A 24,322-nucleotide genomic window follows, 5' to 3' on the forward strand; every position below is an offset into this window, starting at 1 on the left:
CTGTGTAAATACTAGTGGTGGTTTCACGCAGTAGATGGAGTTGATGTAGTTGTGGTTAGTTGCAGTCAGTGGATTGAGTGGTGCAGAGAGAGGTAGACTAGGTACCCTCCTTCGATGAGTCTTTGAACTCCCTGAAGGTGTCACGTAATAATAATAGTAATAATAATAATGAATATCAGTGCCATTAAGCTGAACAGTTCTTGAGTCTTGCCAGAATGAGCTCTTAACCGCAGTCTTAGAAAATCCACATTTGTGATAAGAAAGGGGGTCTGTGTGTTTCCAGGTATGACAGTAATGAGATGAGATGGAGAGCAAGAATTGTGAACGATGTGTAAGCAGAGATGTGTGAAGAGAATGGAAGGCAGTTTGTTAATGTTTAAAATGAGTATGAAGGAAGAATTGAATGGTTTTATTGTGAGCCATTTGGAGAGTCTTCAGCAGCAAATAAGAAGCCACGTGAACGCGCAGGAGAGTGACAATGGATCGTTTGAGTTACGAGATATCAAGAGAAGCTGCATGACGAATATAACTGAAGAGGAGTGAAGAAGAAATCTGAATGTAGAGAACAAGTGTGCAAGACAGATTAAAAATAAATACAGCAATGACATCTAATACTTATTTTCAATAACTTCACATACTGAAGGTGATACCTGGAAAGTGGTGATGTAAAAATACTCCTGATGAACACTACATGGTAGTTGGAGATAGCAGGTTGTGTGGAATGAATTGTCCTCCTGTAATCAAGTTCTTAGAGGTGCAAGATAATAATATATATTTTTAATATTTATTCTCCTTTAAAGAAATTACATATTCACAGAAGTATATAAACCAAATTAGCGCTGTAATTCAAACAAACAAACAAATAATAATGTGGCAAAGTATAAAAGTATGCACTTCGGTTTGAAAAAGTCCAATCTATGTACTATATTGATGGGGTTGATGAGTCCAGGGATTTGGGGATGATGAACAGGGAATTGAACTTTAAAAGGCACACATTCAAAAGTTGTAGAGGATTGAGAGGTGGGATGATATCAGAAATGTCATATAGTGAAGAATAAAAGAGATATAACTGAAGAAGTGTGCTGCTAAGACATAAAACGGATACATTTTTTTGTTCAACTTTCTTCATTTTATTAGACGGGATTTTGGAAGCTTTCTTTACCAATGAATACTACTATCAGACGAACTGAAATTTGTACTATTTTTGCATTGACGGCAGAGTTTGATTGTAAATACAAGAAAATCACGGAACTTTTGTCTGTCGTCTCCACTGAATATACTGCATAGCGAACATTTTTAATGTAAGATAACGCCATGGATTCCACGAACTTTTTTCCCGTTCTGCAGAAAGAAGACAAAACTGCTGCAATGCGTTTAAAGCGCACTTCAGTTTATGCTCATATTACTATGTTATGCGATATCCTAAAGATTTTATCTCCTTTCGTGAGAAAATGCACCTTCAGATGTTAGATCTCATCTTATTTCTAGTCGTTATATGAAGGGAGGAGTCAGAAATGTATTTTCACGTATTCAGAAGATGATACGGACCACGTCGTGTTAAATTCAAGTTATTAACGAAAACGCACGATCTTACTTCATGATGGAATTAAGATTTTGTAATTTTCTGATAATGTATATTACATTGCATTTTTTTAATGTTTTATGGAACTGTAAATGCTGATTAAAATTTGAAAAAATTTTACTTTTTAAGAGAAGGTGTTCACCCCCCTCCCAAAAACACCATCACAGAACCCAATTAAAAATCTAGAAATTAACTAATACGTTTATTAATTATATACCTTGAAAGTTAAGAAGATTGCAAATAAAATTATAAAGATCGATGGATATTTGATATGCAAAATTAATTCTATCCACAGTTGCTTTTGTATTCTCCTGTAAAAATTCGGGTAAAACGTCAATTAATACTCAAGATAAAATATATATACAACATTATACAATTTTTAATATATTTAAGAATAAAAAACTGTAAAATTACAAATATAGTTCTAATTAGTGTGGATCATATACGCATCCTGAAAGGCTTCGTATCCATTGTATATTTCAATATAATATCAATGGGATTACAATTTTAATATGCAATTCGCATCAATGGCAACTTGGAAGTATATACACAGCCTGTCGGGTAGCGTATTTAAAAAATTAGAAGTATTAATACACATTCGATTCTTTTAATTCAAAAATTACATCATTACTTCATGATAATGTGATCTTTGATTTCAGTACTCTGAGACCCGAAGTAATAATTACCGAAAACAAACTATAGTAAACGCCATGTGAAAAAGTGGGAAGAAGAAAACGACAAATGTGTGTATTCCGGGTATTTTATCCAATTCCTTGTAAATTAGTATTAAAAAAATTATTTTTCAATTTTACAAAGACCACTTTGGTATTGGAAAATACCTTAGTCATTTTTACACATTTCTTCACGAAATAACTTTCAGAATAGTCGTTCTAAACATTCAACAAGTAATCTGTCTCATTTATTTTTATTGGCGATTAATATGCTGACAAATATTGAAAATAGTTGTTTCAACATGCCGAAATCTCAACTGAAAGTGCAGAAAATGAGGAGGGAAATCGTAGATTCATTCAGGCACTGTACTATTGAAAACTCAACATGATCTCGATAATGTTGAATCTTGTGTGGCAGTCGTGTGGGATTTCCCTAACTTTTTCCACTCCCCTTAAGACCGGTTTCAAATTGTGACTTATTAGGAGGAACTTTTGAATATGTATTTTTAACTGTGTGTGTTCACGGTGCCGGTTTGCTTGTTCTGTGGGACATAAATTCGAGTTTGCGGAAGAAAAATTTGCTATGTGACTGATAACTCACCTTTAGTCGAATGAGACCAGATAAAGGATCCTCACGTCATGGACGGAAACGGAACTCAGTTCTTTCCGACCAACAGGCTTCGGTTATACCGACTAAGCTACGAAGGCTCTCCTTCGTTTAATTACAATCTGATATACAGTTTAATTGCAAATAAGCATTTCATTAACTGAATTACAAAGTCATCTAGATAACAAATAAGATCATTGCGTTAAGATATAAGTTCTGTCTTTTATATAATGATAAAGATTACTTATATACGAGGATGGTCTGAAAAGTTCTCGGCAAAACAATAAAAAAAAGAATTTATAATTTCGCCACTATTTTTATTTTTCAACATAATCTCCCTTAAGACTAATACATTTATTCCAGCGATGCTCCAGCGCCATTATCCAGTCCCTGTAGTGGTTCTCAGTAAGATCTGCAAAATACCTCTCTACAACTGCAATCAACTCTTGATTCGTAATAGAACGCTGACCAGTGAGGAAGTGTTTTAGTTTTTGGAAGCGATAGAAGTCGAAGGAAGGCAAATTTAGGGAATAGGATGGATGTTCCAACAATTCATAGTGCAGATCCCTTAATTTTCGCATTGCCAAAACACCTTTGTGGGCAGGTGCATTGCCCCCTGATGAAAGATGATTTTTTCTTCTGCAAAACAGGTCGTTTCACACGAATGTTTTCGTTTGTTCTGGTTAAAAGATGGGAATAATATTCCCTGGTATATCGTTTTTCCCTTTTCAAGATAATTAATGAAGAAAACGAAATGCCTTTAACATCCCAAAACACCGATGCTATGACCTTTCCTGCTGATGGAACAGTCTTTATTATTATTATTATTTTATATTTGTATTATATTATTATTATTAATATTATTTTTATCATTGTGTGTGTGTGCGTGCGTGCGTGCGCGCGCGCGCGAACGAATTTCTCAATCATAGATTTCGTAGCTTCCCAACACAGCAAAAAAAAAAAACAATACAAAATAACCAACTGTTGTCATTCTCAGATAAACTTACATATAAGCTTCGAGGATGAAAGCAGAGAAATTACTTCTCATCTAAGATCTATCATGTGTAACCAAATGCATGTAATGTACGTATCACATGTAAAGCAATGTATGTAATGTATGTAATGTAATAAAAAAATAATAATGTAATAATGAAATTATTATTATTATTATTAAAAAATATATATTTGATACCTCCAGGGAGTCCAAAGACTCATAGGGGGGAAGACACCTGCACTACAACTTTGTCTCCACTCAATCCACCATACGACTGCAACTACACCACGAAATCTACGGCCGATCACCACCACCACCACCACTACTGTTTCCACACGCAATCACAAACACCCATGCCCACGACGGGATTCGAACCCGCTGGACTTTGGCTGGAAAGGTGATACGCTAATCGCTAAGCGGATACGAGTGGTTAATTGCAATTAATTGTGCAAATTAGCTAAATAACAGTTACCGAAAAAAATTGAAATTGTCAAAAATATTTGAATTGAAATACTTCAGCTAAACGACAAGTGTTCCGTGGACGTGTATCATTTTAGTCATGTTGGGAATATTTTATTACCAATCAAACTTATGAAGAATTTAGATTTGTACAAATTTTTGAGCCTGAATGTGAGCATAACAACATTAAGTCATAGACATTTGTCTAGTTTTCACTGAGTAGCCAGTGCAACACACAATGCAGCACTTTTGATTGAAGACAAAAATGCTGAATTCTGTGTTTAAATAACACGTGTCATGATCTCATATTTCTGCGTCATATTGACATAATAGAGCTCTGCTGCAATTTGTAAACAAAAGGTACGTTTCGTCAAACATTCACAAATGTCATATTTTAATTTAATCTCGGCTCGTTTTAAGAGAGAGAGAGAGAGAGAGAGAGAGAGAATCAAATGTTCCTACCTATATATATATATATATATATATATATATACCTATATATATATATATATATATATATATATATATATATATATATATATATATATATATATATATATATATATATATATATATATATATATATGCAGATGAGGGTCCAGCGGGTATCGGACGTGGCGTTTTCAGCGTTCTGAACTTAAAGGGGGACACTGAGTGTCCCGCTTCACTTTAACTTCACGGGGACGACTATTCCTATTTCCACTTTTTTTTTCCTCTTGCAGTGACTTCACTCCAAAATGCTAATATGATTGTTCCTTATAATACATCTCATTCAGCATCGGTTGTCGCGCAGAGTAATCAGGACTACATTCAGGACTTAGGAAGAGGGTCCTCTCCGAGAAGTATATTACAGTCTCCATCAATAAGGAATTTTAAACAGGGAAACGGAATGTTCGGAGTCTGCAGATAGGTGCTCTTAAGTTGTCAGTAAAGAAATGGATTGGTATAAAATTGACATCTTTCTAATGACAGAGATCAGATGGAATGGAGTACACTTCAGAAGACAGGATAGTAAACTAGTTGTTCATTTTTGTTTGGTGTGGGAAGGAAGGTGCTTAATTATGATCATGTGGTAGCTGTGATACTGAAGATAGCTCAGGCAAGAGGTCTTCTTGGTTATAACCCCATTAATGATAGGATGCGTTCTATTAGTTTAAAGGGTCAGCCTACCAATGTATCGATGGTGGTTGTTTATGGGTCCCACATAGGTAGGCCTAATGAACAGAGCAAGGAATTCTATGAAAACGTACAGACTGTTTTCGACTCCCTACTAAGGAGAGACATAATTTACATCTTGGTGATCTTACATACAAAAGTGGAAAGAGTAGGAGAGTTAGGCTGGAGTGTTGCATGTTTTGGCTTGGTGAATGAAATTCCCGTGGTGACACATTTTTGGAATTTGCCCACACGTACAGATTAGTTATTACCAATACCTGCTTCCTGAAACACCAACGACACACCTATATTTGGATATCTAAAATTAATAGATCAAGTCAGCAGATTCATTACATTCTGACTCTCGACCGGTGGAGGAAAAATATCTCTGATGTGCATTCTTGTCGTGGAACAGGTTGTGGTACAGATCATCAGCTAATAACAGACAAAGTAAAACTAAGACTCTGAAACGTCTCAGTCAGGCACATTCCACTATACTGGATGTTAGAGTAATTCCTAGCAGATTCACAGATGAAACATCAATTCGGTTAGATGATTGTTTGGAGATCAATGAGGAGAATTCACCTAAAATGCTTTGGAAAGGAGTCAGGATTATAATACAACATGATACAGCCAAGAATTATCTCGGTTCAATAAGAAGGCCAAGAGACCCATGGATATCAGATTCACCATAGGAACTACTCAAAAGAAGGTGCTTGGAAAATCAAAGAGACACAGGGAGTGAAGAATATAAGAGATCGCATAGAGAAATCAGAATAGCCATCAAACAGGACAAGGAAACGTTTTATATAATAAATGTGAAGAGGAAGAGTTCCACAGGATGAAACCCAATTATTCAAGGACGTTTTGTTTAGTTCGTGACCTAAAGCACAGGTTTAAGCTCATGTCATGAAATACAGGAATGAAGCATTACTAACAGAAGAATTGGAAATCAAAAACAGATGAAAAGAATACTCTGCTGAACTGTACAAATGAGTGGATAAAGAAACTTTCAAGGAGCCCTATCACCCAGAAAAATTCCGATTTTGGATCCTCCTTTACTTACTTATGAAATAGAAAGAGCAGTTAAGCAGCTTAACAGCAATCAGGCCTCAGGTACAGATGGAATCCCAGCAGGGTTAATTAAAGTCACGGGAGATGGAGGGATAAGCATGTTTCATAGATTGATTGCAATAGTATGGGAGACAGCATTATGGCCTAGAGACTGGAAAAAATCGATTTTCATACCACTACATAAGAAGGGCGATATGAAGGCTTGCAAGAACTATAAAACTACCAATTACAGTATATATTTGGTTTAATCCTTTATCCAAGTGTAAACAAACAAAGTTTGCACCTGAAGTATTTTCGGGACTGGGGCAACTCGTGATAAACGTGGAGCCAGTTCTGATCACTTATCTTAGTATCTCCAATAATGCAAAGCACATCTCCTTGCAGGCATGTATAATACTATGCATTAAGGGAAGGGCCACTAACCAGACCTATTTCGACCTTTATTGAGGTCTCATCAGTAGGAGCCAGACCGAGAGGTGATGATAATAAGGTGGAATTAAGGTGGAACTAAAATTACAGATAATTTTGATTCTTTTAAACTCATGGTGAAAGACTTATTAAATGCACACATTGAACAAATTATCAAAAAATTCGAGAAGTATGAACATTATATACAGTTCAATAACGAGACCTCTAAAAAATATTAGGAACTGTGCGAGAACTAAAGACGAAATTAACGGTAGCGATAGAAACCCAAGAAACACTCCAACGAGAAAATCAAGAATTGCGGAAAGAAGTAAACACATTCAAGTGTCAAATGGAACACATGCTACAAAAAGAAAGAAGAAAAGAACTTCAAATTGAGGGAAAAACGAAAGAAAATACAGAAGACTTAAGCAACAGAATGCAACTGATAGGCAGAAAAAGTGGAATTCAAATCGTAACCACAGATATCACCTATATCAAACGAGGGCTCACAAAAAAATAAAGAGAGACTGCCACCAATCATCGCTCGTTTTACCAACAGAAATCTGAGAGACCCCATTCTTATAGCAAGCAAGAAAACAAGGCCGATAACAACGATCCTAACTGATAAGAAACTCCCAACACCGATCAATATAACGGAACACTGGATTCCATACTTAAAAATCTTCTATGCCAGGCAAGGAAGACAAAAACAGAGAAAATCTACAAGTTCCTGTGGACAAAGAATTCCCAGATATTTTTGAGAAAGAATGAAAACACTCGAGTATACATAATTACAAGTGAATTCGACTTACACAGCCTACAAATACAAAACACTAACTTTTCACATACTTAAGAATAAGATTAGAACTCATTTAAAAACTATATAATGCAGATCTCAAACATAGGCGAACATATCTAGTCAGACAACATAAACTTCAAGGTCATTGACGCTAGGAAGAAATGGTCAGACAACATTTCCACCAACACCAACTTCACTATCATACACACAAACATAAGAAGTATAAAAAAAACTGGCTTAGATTGATAACACAGCTCAATTATATCATGATAAACATAGATGCGCTAATACTGACCGAAGTTGCAATAAACGACACAGAAATTTACACATACAACATAAATAATTATCAAACCTACAACTTATGTAGACCAAACAAAAGAGGAGGTGGCATTGTAGCATTTATCAAAGAAAAATACAATGTGACAGTGAAACAAACTCACTTCGAACATGCGGAAACACCAATTTTGGAACTCACGAATAGCCAGAATAGTATAAATACACAATAAACACAATATACAGACCCCCGGATAATAATCCACTCTGTTTTCTTCACGAATTAGAAACATGGCTAAGCGGCATCGAACCTCCTACAACACACAGGCTCATCCTAAACGGAGACATTAACATAAATACTCTTGACCACGCTTCTTCAACTACTAACACATACGCTGATATACTAAGTCAGTACAACATAAACCCTACCATTAACTCCCCAACAAGAGAAGAAATACTCAATAACTCACTAACACAATCATGCATTGATCATATCAACACACGGGCTCCCATCCATACATATACATCATAAGTAATTAACCTCAAAATTGCCCATCACTACTTTGTCTCAACTTCGTTCTATTACGTTTTCTACCCCCCCCCTCCCACCACCACAAAAGTCAACAAAACTCGATTATACTAAAGAGCATTGTCGATAACCAATAAAAAAATACAGACTGGAATTTTCTACTTAAAATAAACGATCCTCTAACATTATACGAGAATTTTCAACTAAAGTTCACAGAAATATACAAAAAAGCAACAAAACCTGCACAAACGAGGCGACAAACAGACAACAACCCGTGGATAAATGATGTCATACTAAATAATATTACTGTAAAAGAAAATCTATGGAAAAAACTTATAACGTCACCTAGTAACACACATTTACAAACCTTATACAAAAACACAAGAAATAAACTAATAAATTCGTAGGACAAAAAAAAGACGCTACTACTTCCAAAAATTCATGGAATATAACAGCAACAGTAAGCAAACATGGGCTACACTCAACGAACTAGTAACTCGAAAAAAGAAAACTTCAGCACCAGATTTTGTTGCAAAAACCTTCGGTAAGGACACAAAGCAAGAGGAACTAACAGACTCATTCAGCCATGCTTTCAAAAACAACATCACACAGCTCAAAAAAGACAAACTACAAACTAAATCAACAAAAATCTACCGACACAAAGTCAACAACAAACGATGTATTTCCACCTATAACAAAACAGGAACTGAAAGAAGCAATCGTAAAACTAACACCAATGACCACTGCAGGAATAGACAAAATAAGAACAACAGACCTTATAACACACTTTCACCAAATAAATCCAATACTCTTGAAACTCGTGAACATAATATTCGACACAGGCATTATTTTACAACAACCAAAAACTGCAGTAATTACGCAAATATACAAACACGGCAAAAGAAACGATACTCAGAACTATAGACCAATAGCGACACTACCAGTCATCTCAACAATTCTAGAAAAAATAACACGAACCAGACTACAGAACTATTTACAGTAGTACAAAATCATCTCACAAAACCAACATTACTTTCAGAAAATAAAAAGCACCATTACTTTATTAGAAGACATCGCCGACACAATAAACAAAGCTCTCAACAAAAAAAAGTACGCCGTCCTCATACTGCTGGACCTAACCAAAGCATTTGACACACTTGAACATGACATACTATTCACCAAACTGTACTCAATAAGTATCAGAGGAACTACCTCTCAAACACAACACAAGTAACAAAAATAGGTATATGTCACAGTCGGAGTATACAAGTAAAACACGGTGTACCTCAAGGTGCCATATTATCACACACTCTATTCAACATATACATTAACGATGTTCATAACATATCCATAAGAAGTCAAATATTTCAATACGCAGATGACACTGCACTACTAGCAATCCACACAGACATTAACACAGCTCTCTGCAAAGCACAAGACCTAAACGAAATGACAACATACTTGCACCAAAACGCAATTCTAATCAAAGGCACTAAAACACAGATGTTGATAATACACAACCCAAGAATCATACGCCCTGCATCACTATCGATACATTGTCACACACCGCTGCATTAACAACAAAAATACCTGCCGTTGTTCCGAAATCAAACCTGTAACACACGCAAATCATCTCGGTCTCTATATAGATTCCCACCTGAAATGGACAAAACATATAGAATACCTACAAACTAAACTCCTGATCATCGCAGTAAAACTCTTCCAAGTTAAAAACAAGGTATTTGCAAATCCCTACTCAGCGATACACAGAATAACAATCTATGCAAATACATCAAACAACCACGTAACAAAATTAGAAACATTACACAGGATAATCGTGTCAACTAATATCCGACAAGCACATGGCGATACACAGAATTCTGAGGATTAAAAACCTGAAACACTAGATGACATTAACTAGGAATTACTTCTACACCATCTATCGAAACAACAGAGATACATATCGTATAACATGACCTCCACAATTCTGTACATCCCTACACCCTTCAACAACTCATACCGTTCTTTTGTGAGATCACATCAGATACCCACGCAACTCAACAACCTCCCAAGAAAGTTAAAACACGTAGATAACTAAGAACATTCAAATACGAACTCTGGAAAATATACCAACAAAGTTAAGAAACCATTAACACTAATATCGACGTCACCAATCATTAGCATCCAATGCCTACATCCCATACATAAATAAACAGTAGCAACAACACAAATAGTGAAGGCTAAATCCCACCTTCTTCATAAAAGCTAACCCAAGCTTCCAAGTAGGTGGGATTAACTTGCCTCACTCATCTACAAATAACCCTTATAAGCAAATGCGGAAATTTGTATGAATAATCACTCTTTCTCAAACTTTATAAAAAAGATATAAAAAAAGTTGATTTGATTTAAAAAATTCAGAAAATTATTAATATTAATACATATTTCCAATAATTAAAAAAAACAAGTTGTTTTCAAGACATTTTTCCAGATTTTTGTGGTAATTTCTGCAGTGCCTCATTTTTACATTAATAGTATTGTGTGCGTTATAAGGTATTTTCTAATATTCGTGTTTACTGAACAAAAATGTGAAGCTTTTAGAAATGTAAGTGTTGTGTCACAGTTTAGCAAATTATAGGTTATGTTATATTGTGAGGATATAAAGATAAAGATTATTATTTACAAAAATTGCTTTCACATGTGTATACACGCTTATTTCTGCTTGTTTCAGAATAGAAATGGCAGATGCAGATACGTCAAAGAAGAAATGTATACATATAGCATTGAATACCTAAAATATGGATGCAGACCAGCACCACCAAACAAGCAACTGTCAATGCGTCCGTTATGTGAAAGGGTCTTCTCTAATGACACCATGAAGCCTCCCAGATTAATTGAACATTTGAAGAAGGTACATCCTGACAAGGTAAATAACATCAACTTTCTTTCAATCTCTCCGAGAAAAATTTCAAAAGCGACCAACAGTTTCAAACATGTTTTGCAATGCTTCACAACAAAACACCGATGGTTTGCGTGCGTCGTACAACATTCATTGCTGATCGCAAAGTCTGGAAAACCGCATGCTATTGGTGAGGAACTCTTCCTGAGTACTGTTTTATAGAAGTCACCATTTAACATAATTAAGACGATTCCTCTCAGCAATCATTCTGTGAAAGGCGAGTAGATGAAATGGATGCTAATGTTGAAGAAATGGTAAGAACAGGTGTTGGATTAACTGATTGGCTTCAGGTTTGAAAAAGGAGTTAGGCAAGGATGTTTACTCTCCTCATTGGTTTAGTATATATGCAGAAGATTTCACGCTTGAAGACAGGAATTAGGATAGGTGGTAGGCTGATCAGTAATCCGAGGTACACTGATGTTACAGTACACCTCTCTAATGACAAGGAAGAAGTAGGACAGATCATTGATAAAGGTAACAAGATCAGTAATAACAGAGGACTTGAACCCAATCCTAAGCAAGACAAAGATTGTGGTTCTCAAAGGAAATACAAACAAGGAAGCTCTTGAGAAAGAAGTGTACATTTATAGAGAAAGAATAGACGAAGCCAACAAGTTTGATAACGGGGATCCATTATTAATGTGAAGAATTGCTGTTCAGAAGATGTCAGAAGAAGATTAGGAATGGCTAAAACAAAAGTGTCAAAGACTTGTCTAAACCATACGGCGTCTGTCGGTGCCCAGTGAACATATTACATAGCCAATCTTTTCAAACTGCTATTTACCACCAGTACATTTGCATCATTCCTAATAATTTTTATAATTTTATCAACTTTTTATCATCTACGAACAGCCGAAGATCCACTTGCAAACTACTCGCAATATCATTAATAAACAAAATAAAAAACTGCGGTCGTAGGACAGAACCACGTGGGGCTGTACTGGTAATTCTCCTCCTCAGAGACAAGACGCCTCTGTACACCACCTTTTGATATCTATAAGAAAACAATTTTCTTATCAAATCAACTAACTAATTATCCAATCCATTTGCGGTAACTTGCAAACCCAAAAAAATCCAGAACAATTCCAGTATGCAAATCACTCCTAGCTAAAAATGTAGTCCCGTTATTATAATTAACCCAGAGAAGAAAAATATTATCTTCGGGAGTTGATGTAACTTTTCATTGAGCATACTGTATATAAAGGCTGACCATACACACTACCGTGTTGAATGGGATGGTACCATTTTTTTCATATTTCTGGGCCGTCCCGCTGTTTTACTAAAATTGTCAATTGTGTTCCGTTTTAATAAAAGCTATAAATATACTTTAATATTGGACAATCATAACTTATTATTCATAACCCATAATCGTACATCAATATCACGGATCCTCGGTAATCGTACATCAATATCACGGTAATTTGTACAACCATGGATTCACATTGTTCGATACCAAATATCGATATCTGCAGTGATTTATTTAGAGAAAATAAAATAAAAATGCATATCGGCAACACGTGAGCCTTTCGAAAGCGGTGTCTGTTTTGCTGTAGTGTTAGTTTTTGTTTTTCCTGTATGTTAACTGCTGGCTTTGTTATTTAATGCCAGTGGTTTGAATTTCATATTTTTTTAAAGTTTAAGTCTCTCTTTGCAATGTTAAAGAGGAAAAACTGCAGTTTTAATGACAATCTCCAGAAAGCATTCAAAATTATTAAATTGAACAATCTGTGTAGCAATGGAACAAAAGTGGTATTCCGACATTGTACTGTTCATTTTTCCGTTGCTCACGGAGGCAGAAGCAACTTCAAACAACATCCACGTAGCCAGAAACATAAGAAAGCTGAAAAGACTCTGGCTTCAGTTAACAACATCAGCTCATTAATGGTGAGAGATGATAGTGAAAGCGATAAACTTGCAGCAAGTGAAGCTTTTATTACTTATCGTACTGTGCGTCACGGCCAAAGTTTTCGCGCAAATGATTGCCTCTAGACATTGTCAAATAACATTTATGAACCAAATTTTCATCAGCACGTAACAAATCAGAAGCAATGATTAGCAATGTTTTATCACCACACATATCGGGCGAAGTAATAGAGGATTTGAAAAAAAAAAAGAAGCATTTAAAGACATCAAACTTTTTCTAGTCGTTGTGCGGTACGTTTTGACATATTGTGGTGTTCAAGACAAAATTATAGACTTTATTTGTTTACCTGAAATTCCGACCCCCCTACGTTCACCTAAATTTTTGTTGGGTTCTGTTACTGAAGAATAATGGTAAGCTCAATATGTTTATGAAATAATTTTTTTTATCGTCTTACGTTTTCAGAATACAAAATATTACGTAACCCTGCGTCCCATTTTTTCCATCCGAATATCCCGTTTTCGTCTCAAGGAAATATAGTCAGCCTATGTATATACAATATTTCAAAGTAGATGCATAATAACTTACGTTCTTCTATGTGAAATATGCACATTTAATACATGTATAAAAGCGCATAGTATATACTTATTAATAATAACATTTCGTTGATTAAAATTGTTACTAAGAAGATGTTGTCAATGGTGAGTGATTCATTTAATACTGAATAAGTCACTGCATCCAGTCGCTTAGTTTACATGAAACGAGTTTAATGGTTTTATTCTGGTTAAGTTACTAGATTCGAGTTGAGTAAGCTCTTAGCAATAAGTGTGGTTAATGTTTCTGGTTAACATTCACGATTTCAGCATGCTTTTTATAGTATCGCTGAATCTTTTACCTCTCAGTTTATCTACAAACTCAGACGAAATTTTAGACAACACAGGCGAACGGAAACCCATACCAATTAACAAAGAAGTACGAGAAGTAGCTGAATTTGCTGTGCAAAAAATCAATGAGCAATCAAAATCACCAAATTGGATGAAACTGGGAAAGATTTTAAAGGCAGCTCAGGTACGATATCATTTATTGTTAGAATGTCATTTGTCGAAAGTATCAGTCTACATGTAATTGTTTTTAGCTGCTAACATCTCTCTGTCTCTCTCACTCTCTCTTTCTGTCTATCTCACTTCAATATATATCCCCTATTCTAATTTTTCCCCAATGTTCTCTTTCTATACAAAGTCTCATCCATGTTTGTTGAGTAGTTTTGCTTAATTTGTTGTAGAAATGAATTCATTCTCAGACAATCCGAAGTTCTTTTCTGATTTCATTTAGCATTTCTCGACGGTTCTTCTCAAAAAATGCAATTCATTTGGAAACTTCTGCGCAATTGAATGACTGTTTCATTGTCTCGGTTTCTTACATTTTCATTGTATTTTATTTTCTGCTTCTATTTTTATTTTATTTTATTTATTTTTACTCCAGGCTTTATCTTTTGCCCTGTTCTTCGACACAGGAATAGTAATTTAATTTTGTATTGTTAGGAGAAGAAACTGGCCTCCATACAATATATTGCAGTGTCAAAAATCAAACGACGATCTATTTTTACCACAAAAAATATACATACTTGCAGCGAAATGTGGACCGAAATTTATTGCCAGCTCACTAATAAATTATGTTACCCAAAAATGTGTTATTAAGTTTGTACAAATGATATTGCAATAATTTACAATAATTTATGTACTTAGCAATAATTTGTTAAGTGCGTACTAACGGAATTAATGTACAGTGCTTAGAAAAAAATATGCAGAGAGACGTTTCAGTATGGAATACGTCCACCACAAACTGGGATGCAGAGCTCAGATTGTCGTACCATGCTTACCACCAAGTGATTCAGAAGTTCTTCAGGCAAACTGGACCACTCATCCTCCTTCAGGGTAAGGGAATAATGCCTTGTATTTCTGAGTCGATAATTTCCAGCAGAAATGCGTCCTAAACATGCTCTATGGAATTGAGATCTGGGGTGCGTGCTGGACACTTGATTCGAATAATATTCGAATCCTTGTTCATCAGTATCTCCACTGCTCGTGTACATAGTGGTGTGGCGTGGCATTGTTAAAAATGAAACACAATATCACGAAACAGTCGAACATGACATTGACGAACTTCGTTACATTATCTTTAACCAGTCAAACTTGGTTTTCCCATCACTTGTAGCTAGGTGCGTCTATTAAATATAATGGCTCAGCACACCATGACCCCTAGCGCCGCTGTATCTATTCCTTTCAAGAACTTTCTTGAGAACATGAGCAGTACCGCTTTCACGCCAGATCAAGTTCCGTCTGAGAATTCGGATGAAAGTCTAAAACGACCTTGTCTGTAAAGAGTACATTAACCAATCGGTGGCTCGTCCAATTTTTATGAACACACACACCACAGAAAATGTGCTCTACGGAGAGCTGTGGATAAACGAACACACACACACACACACACACACACACACACACACACACACACACACACACACACACACACACACACACACACACACACACACACACACACACACACACACACACACACACACACACACACACACACACACACACACACACATACACACACACACTACAAGCCCCTCAGTGTATAAGCCTACATTTTGCAGATGTCTTACCACAGTCTGTCGAGAGATTGGCGCACCTGTGCTTTAATCGAGCCAACTTGCAAGCTGACCTCCCGTGATGCGTCGATTACGTTTTGGTGTTATAGAAAAAGCTCTGTAGTAGAGCGAGAACAACCTCTTAGCAAACGTCTGGAACACGCTACATTGGTTTGAAATGCTACCATGAGCCCGGATACAATGCTATGTGAGATTCCAAACTGTCTGGCAATATCAGTAATTCTGCGGTCTTCAAGCTTTCACTTAATTCTTCCCCGCGTGATATCATCTAGATATCTTTGAGGAACTACATTTGCATCCAAGTTTGCAACTTTATTTTTTCACGAAAACAGCTTCCTTCAAACACAATTTGCTTAGCACAGCCTTTAATACTGTTGATATTTAACATTATTATTATTATGATTATTATTATTATTACTTGACTCCTCCAGGAGTCCAAAGTAGAGTAATTGCCCTCCCTCATTCAGGTAATTACTCTACAACCCTCCATCTCCACCACTCACTCCATCAACTACAACGGTTGTAAATAGCATCATCATTATCTACACCAGCGCCATCTACCACCCACCAACACCAGTATTACAAAAAAAAATCACAAAAATCAATGCCCACGGCGCGATTCGAACCCGCAGTGTTTTGGCTGGAGAGTAGATACAGTAACCACTTAGCCAGACAGGCCGGCTATACGTCATTCCTTCACGGTCTGTTCGAAAATTTCAATGTGTACACGTTTTGATAGAAGCAGAACTGACGAAACCTTCATTTTAAGGCAAGTCTTTCAGAAATCTTGGGAATATGCTGAGAATGTCTACACATGTTTTATAGACTTGGAAAAGGCATATAACTGGATTCCTCGTAATTAGCTTTGGCAAGTAGTATCGGAATATGGAGTGGATGGCCAACTATTAGCTGTCATTAAGTGTCTGTATGAATGAGATTTGTGTCAGGGTAAACAGCACAAAGTCTGAATCTTTCAGAGTCTCCGTTGACCTCCGCCAAGGTTGTGTTCTGTCACCTCTCCTTTTCATAATATTTATGGACTGGATTGATAGGCGCAGCCGAGGCAGTGCGTGTGTCAGAATTGGATGGACGTCTGCTTTTTGTAGGTGACCTAGTTCTGCTTAGCTCTTCCACAGATGACCTCCAGCAGACCTTGGATAGGTTTGTAGCTGTTTGTACAGAAGCCAGAATAAAGATCAGTGTGGCCAACACCGAAACATTTCTGGTCTGAAGACAACCATCTCTGTCCATCTCAGTACAAAATGTATGCAGGATCGTTGCACTTCCAATCTCAATTCTGCCTTTATAAAAAAATTTGTAATAAATAATTCTTCCCATCCACTTTCAACAGCTGAAGAAAGTGTACTTGATAAAGGTCTCAATTTAGTAATAGCTCCTACTTCGATACCTAAAGAGCTATTCTTAACGAAGATACAAAATGCAGCATCCTTATTACCAAACCAAGAAGTAAAACTTCTTCGTAGGGAAGCTATTTTCTCCATAAATCATGCAAGACCGCTTTCTGATAACATTTCTCATTCTGAGAGATCAGCTATTAAAAGATTGAGATACAATAATGACATCATTATTCTTCCTGCAGACAAGGGGAATGCTACTGCCATCTTAAATAGATTGGATTACCATAACAATTTTAGAACTACTAAACACTGACACTTACTCTGAACTAAATAGTGATCCTACAAAAGAACTGCACAAAGAACCAACAATTTACTGAAACCATCTCAGAGTTACCAAGCAACATCCGTCTTTCCCTTAGGTCGATTCATCCTCTAATCCCTAGATTATATGACTCCCTAAGATCCATAAATTAAACTCTCCACTAAGACCTATCGTTGAGGGCATAAACTCCCCTACTTACAACCTTTCAAAATACCATGCATCCTTTTTAAAAAAAACCTTTGTGGTACTTCCTTTTCTCATGTAAAAAATTCAGCTGATTTTGTCTCCAAAATAAAAGACATCAAACTCAACACATCAGATTTAATTGCAAGTTACCGATATTGTTTACCTCTTCACGAATGTACCTACACAAGAAGGTCTAAACCTTCTTCAGAAGAAACTATCCAAGAAATTGTTATCCTTATTTTCTCATTTTGTTTATTTTTTATTTTTAGTAATCTGCCCATTTAGGTATGGGCAGACTGCTCTCACCGATTCTTGGTGACATATTTCTTAAGGATTTTGAAGAAAAAGCAAAAAATAATTCCTCGACTCAAACTTAAAGTATGGTATCGTTATATTGATGATTTATTTCTCTTCTGGGAACACGATGTCGACAAACTCAACTTTTTTCTGGACCAACTCAACAAGTTTCATCAGAAAATCAATTTCACATGAGAACTGGAATCCGACGACTGTCTTCCTTTCTGAACTTAAATCTTACGAGATGTGCTGAAGATATCAAAATCTTAATATTTAGAAAACCCACTCACACAGACAGATACCTTCATGCTTCTTCACATGACTACCCTCCACAACCGTTTGGTATTATTTCAACGCTGTCACATCGAGCCCGATCTTTATTAACAGATGAAAGAGAAATTGAGTATGAAATCAATTTTCTTAAAAGGTCTTTTGTTAACAATGGATTCTCTATTAAAAAGATTAATAAATTTCTCTATGTACACCGCTCAACTGCTTTTGAAGATTCTTCTCCACGAAGAGCTTTTATTTCATTATCATACATCAGCTCTCTCTCCCCAAAGTTTGCCAAAATACTTCAGAAATTCAACATTAGAACTTACTTCACTACGTTTCCTAAACTTCGATCCATACTAAGTAGATCTAAAATGAAACATCTTCCTACTCAGTATCCAGGAGTCTATAAGATTTTGTGTGATTGGGGTAAACCATACTATGGCCAGAGAGCTAAATCCATCCTTTTTCGCATAGAAGAACACCGAACAGACATTTCCATTAACAGAAGCAGGGCCAGCGCTCTCTCTAGCCATGTTCACTTCTCTATCAACTCGGACGAAGGCCGCCAACACCTCCTAGACTGGCCCAAACTTCTAATACCCATGTGTGCTATGATGAACCAAGTTAAAGGCATTATTCTACCTAACATAAAAAAAACTCCTATATCACGGTATCTGCGAATTCCTACTCAGATACAAAATAACAGTGTATGCAAATACATCCAATAGCCACCTAACAAAATTAGAAACACTACACAGGAAAATCGTGTCAACAGTGATCTGAACACCTTACACGCAACAACCAATATCCGACAAGCACATGGCGATACACAGAATTCTGAGCATTAAAAACTTGAAACACTACATGACATTAACAAAGAATTACTTCAACATCAACTATCGAAAAAACAGAGACACATTTTGTATAACACCACCTACAACAAATCTCTACGTCCTCACACACTTCAAGAACTCATACGATTCTTTTGTGAGATCACATCAGATACCCACGCAACTCAACAACCTACCAAGAAAGTTAAAACAGTAGATAACTACAGAACATTGAAAAACGAACTCTGGAAAAACATATACCAACAAAGTTAAGAAACCATTAACACTAATATACACATCACAAATCACTAGCATCCAATGCCTACATCCCATACATAAACAGTAGCAACACAAAGGCTAAATCCCACTCTCTTCATAAAAGCTAACCCAAGCTTCGAAGCAGGTGGGATTAACTTGCCTCACTCATTTACAAGTAATCATTATAAGCAAATACAGAAATTTGTATGCATAATCATTCATTATTATTATCATCATTATTACCCCATGGAGTCAACGAACCGTCTCGGCGATCCTTATGAAAATCCTTCTGAAAATTTCTCATTTCTGCACTATCACTAATAACTCTTCTCAACTTTATATCATCTGAAACAACTGAATATCCCTCTGCAATCCACTGTACATCAATTTCAAATTCGTTGGTATACAGGTGCGAGTACTGAGAACTCCAACTTGCAACCTTCTGCTTCTTTCATACTGCTCCCTTGTATATAAATGTCTCATATGTATTAGTAGCCAATCCCTAACTCACTAACCCAACATCTAAACCAATACTGTACCTTAAATATCAACTTATCTTTTACATCCTGCTTCAAATGCTTTTGTAAAATCTGAATAAAATGAGAGTTTGTGCCTTTCCCTCACCAACCGCCTTTGTTGTTGCTGACATAATATGTGATAACCAGTCATTTCAACTGTTACTCGGCCTCTTGTGTGGGAAAATTGAACGTTTAAAGAAGAGTGTAATTGGTGTAAATGACGAAGAAGTTAATAAGAAGTATATATCTAAGGATGATAGTGAAACTGATTTATTTTTAATTAATGATTCATTGAAAAATACAGTGTTTTTAATACATATATATTATTACAGGGGCTAGTTAGAAAGATGTACTACATAACCATGGAAGTTATCGAAACAATTTGTAAGACAAGGGATGTCCCTGTTAATAAAGCAGAAACCTGTGCTGATACGAAAGATAAAGTAAGCATATTTCTTTCCAGTTAATAATATTATTATATTTCTAAATATATATTTTGATGATACACTTCATTATTTGCATATCTGAACAAATATATATTATTTTACGTACATGAGTAAAGTTAATAATATTATTTTTTTTTCTTTTAAGTGATGCATCTAAGATTTGAATTTGATTGTTCGATAAGATTTGAGTAGAATTTGAAATACGGAGCAATTAATGTTGGATAAGTTAAATATCACATCTGAATGTAGTTTTATTCTCTCTTCAAGATGTCACCATTATGATTACTGGATCTCCATTAAGTCAAGGAACTCGTTGCAGGAAGTCTGCAGAATATTCCACAGTCTTTTAATTACCTTCCATCACTGCTAGTTTCTTTTCCTTCAATTATTTTCAACATTGACATATCTCTTAGCTCATAAACATCATAATTCCACCTTGGAACCCAGCATTAATTTTGTTATCAGATATCTGTTAACTAACTCCCAAATGCGACTGATGTCTTTTTCTTCGTGTGCTATCAATGGTGTGGTTTCTAAACCAAATATAATCAGTTACCTTGTAATTCTATATTTCTTCATTTCTTATAGAAACTTTCATATGCGTACTCACACATTAATGACTGTGCATTAGTTAGGACCACACAATTGCTCTCTCTCGATCTCCAATTGATTTGGAGGTGACATCTTTTTCACAATATTATCCTCTGATTCATTGACCAAAATTAAAACTGTTCATCATGATGTTCTCTCAACCACATCTTTATTGAATTAATTATCCTTTAAGAATTTCAGTCTTTCTTATTCTGAGAATGAGGTCTCAGCATCTCTACATTACCTGCTTTGCACTACCAGACCTAATCTTCGAAAACATCTCATGCACATCTTTCATCTTCATTCCTTGATCTATAGCAACACCTGACTAAGTATTCTGTATTTCTCCTTCCACTTTACATCATACTCTTTCAAATCTTAATCACAATTCATCATTTTCATCTCAGTTCTTCACTCTGAAAGAATACAGTCCAACTAATCGTAAGTGTTAGTTAGAGTGTAATTAAGATAAAAATTAAAAATTTGAAGAGTTCCATTCATTGCAAAACAATTTAGAAAAATGCATTTCTCTGTCTTTGTGTTCTTAACTTTAACGGCAACTTCATGTGTTGTCAGTAATGATGAATCTCTTTAGATTAAGAAATTTGTATTATTCATATCTTGTTTTATACATGAGGGACATATTTTAAGACCCTTATCGACTGCAGGTGAATTAACTAGTCCTATCAAAAATTAAGGTTTTTTGCTCCTGAAATTTGAGTTTCGTGTTTTCACAAAACAGATAAATAAGCCAGAGCACCCGAATACTTATGGCTATAGTAGGTTATGAATGAGAGGATAAATGTTCCCATTATTAACAGAAAAATAAAAATTAAAGAATTGATTAAATTTGACAAATGAAAGAATTCTTTGGGATATTCTGGGATTGCAGTGCTAGTTTCTTCTCATATTCCATTTTTGGAGTATGAGAGTAGATTCTCAAGTTTTATATTCCTCATGCATCTACCTACTTTCCTTCCCATTCTCTATACTTTATTTGCATAACTTTTTCATATGCAGTTCCGATCACTGTCCTTAGTATTTTTGCATAATCGAAAACACAACTCCTAGGAAATGCATGTTGTTATACATTATGGCAGAAGGTCACTACCCAGACCGGTTTCGACCTTTTTCGAGGCCTCATCAGTGAGCAGGTAGACCCACTTGCCGAATGCGAAACTCAAATATGGAAAATCTAAGAGTTTCATGACGAATATAGAAAATTATAAACGTTCGACGAGTCCAAACATAAGCCAACACCTGGTGCAATGCTGGGGCTAAGAAATAATGTTGGATTCAATGTCCTCTTAATTTGAATAATTCTGTCATATTTTCACCAGTGACACTCATCATAATTCAGCCTTTTATCTATAATAAATAAATAATTATATGTTATTTTAACAAAATAAAATAAGATTTACAAAAAATAGTTCACCCTCATCACGAACACGCACCAGTAATAAGAGTTTCGTTTCTCACAGAAACAACGCGCGCAAGCACACGATATACTGCTTAAGGCTAAGAGCCTTAACACGGCGCAAACGAGCAGTGTCGGCATGACTTGTAACGTGGCAAGCGCAAACGAATATCCGCCATTCTGGCTGCAATTGGTCGAACGTGATAATATCGACACTGCCTTAGCTCGCAATGTATTTGATTCTTAATCTAAAGCGTTAATCGAACAATTCCAATTATCAGCTATTCAATCACTGTCGAAAGATAAGCTGTAACCTTTAACATCTTGTATTGCATTTATATAATGTTGTAAGAATTGTTATTATTTACAAATACAAACAAAATTAAAATTTTTTATTTTTTATTTGGGGATGGAACAGTGTCTTCTTCTTCTTCTTCTGCAGCTTCTCCCACTTAAGTGGGGTCACTGTTCATAATGAGTCTCCTCCACACCTTCCTGTCTTGGGCTGTCACCACATCCAAGTTCTTCATCTTCAAGTCCTCTTCTACCAGCTCCCTCCATCTCTTCTTTGGCCGCCCACGCTTCCGCCTTCCTTGCACATCCATCTGCATGACCCTTCTTCTCGCATATTCGTGCTCCCTCCTCATCACATGACCAAACCATCTCAACCTTGCCTCCTGTATTTTCGCTCCTAAGTTCGTAACTTTTACTGTTCCCCTGACATAGTCATTTCTCAGACGATCCTTTCTGGTCACACCGCACATCCACCAAAGCATTCTCATCTCTTCTACTTCCATCCTGCTGATGCTATTTTTCCTCAGGGCTACAGTTTCTATAGCATATGTCATAGCTGGCTTCACTACTGTCCTATAAATTTTGCCTTTAAGATTGATCGGCACCCTCTTATCGCATAACACTCCAACCATCTCCCTCCAGTTTCTCCATCCCGCTTGGATGGAGATGGAGATGGAGATGGAGAAGGAGCAGTGTCTCAGTGCTTATGTACGTGCCACCACTGCTTGGCAGCTAGTGGGACTGATGTTTCGGACATGACGGTCTGTCAAAGATTCTTGGAAGCAGGGAGTCCTGTACACAGACCAAAAAAGACACAACTATTGATCGACGCTATGCAGAAAAAAAGGCTGAAGTCGGCATTAGTACACAAATATTGGACTGTTGAGACATGGAAGAAGGTCATCTTCTCAGATGAGGGCCAGTTCTTTGTCCAAGTAGAGCGAGTATCCTATGTTCGCAAATCAGCAGCTGAGAATACTTCTCGCGCCCACCTTTAATAAGCTCCTAAACACCCAACTGAAAGGTTCTTGGGCTGTTTTACACACGACAGTCCACGTTCACACCTGCATGTCGACGGCATGATGAAAAGTGCTCCGTACATAAAAGTATTATCGGAGAAAAGAGTGGTCCCACTGCTCCAGAAAAACAAAGAACTGATCTTCAAACAGGATCTCATTCGATGCCACACTTCAAAAAAAGTGAAAGAGTTCATCAAAAATCACAACATTCAATTGTTTCAGTGGACCGGTAATTCTCCAGACATTACCCCAATAGAAAATTTGTGGGTCAAAGTGAAAAAGAGACTTGAAGATTAAATTGTGGTGCAAAGGATAACTTAATCAATCCATCATAAAAGTATGGATTCGAGACGAAAAAATGAGAAAAATATTCTGCTTTGGTAAAGCGAATTAATGAGCTTACTAGAACACACGAACACATAAATTATTATGTAAAATTGGAAATTAATTTTTGTATTTATTTTC

At 36.1% G+C, this 24,322-nt stretch overlaps 1 protein-coding gene across 2 annotated transcripts in view; it reads left to right on the forward strand.

Annotated features, from left to right (window-relative positions):
* Positions 1-24,322, forward strand: part of LOC150102341 (uncharacterized) — a 38,416-nt gene that overhangs the window by 13,812 nt on the left and 282 nt on the right. Inside the window, exons 3-4 of one of the 2 annotated variants that reach the window (XM_090399104.1) lie at positions 11,280-11,474; positions 20,423-20,533. In XM_090399104.1, the coding sequence (XP_090255230.1) occupies positions 11,280-11,474; positions 20,423-20,533 (306 nt within the window). The remainder of the gene's footprint in view (positions 1-11,279; positions 11,475-20,422; positions 20,534-24,322) is intronic. The other variant, XM_090399105.1, reaches the window with a different exon arrangement.

This window comes from Typopeltis vanoorti, chromosome 10 (genome assembly GCF_054136105.1).
Source record: "Typopeltis vanoorti isolate ZY-2024b chromosome 10, IOZ_Tvanoo_1.0, whole genome shotgun sequence".
Lineage (NCBI taxonomy): Eukaryota > Metazoa > Arthropoda > Arachnida > Uropygi > Thelyphonidae > Typopeltis > Typopeltis vanoorti.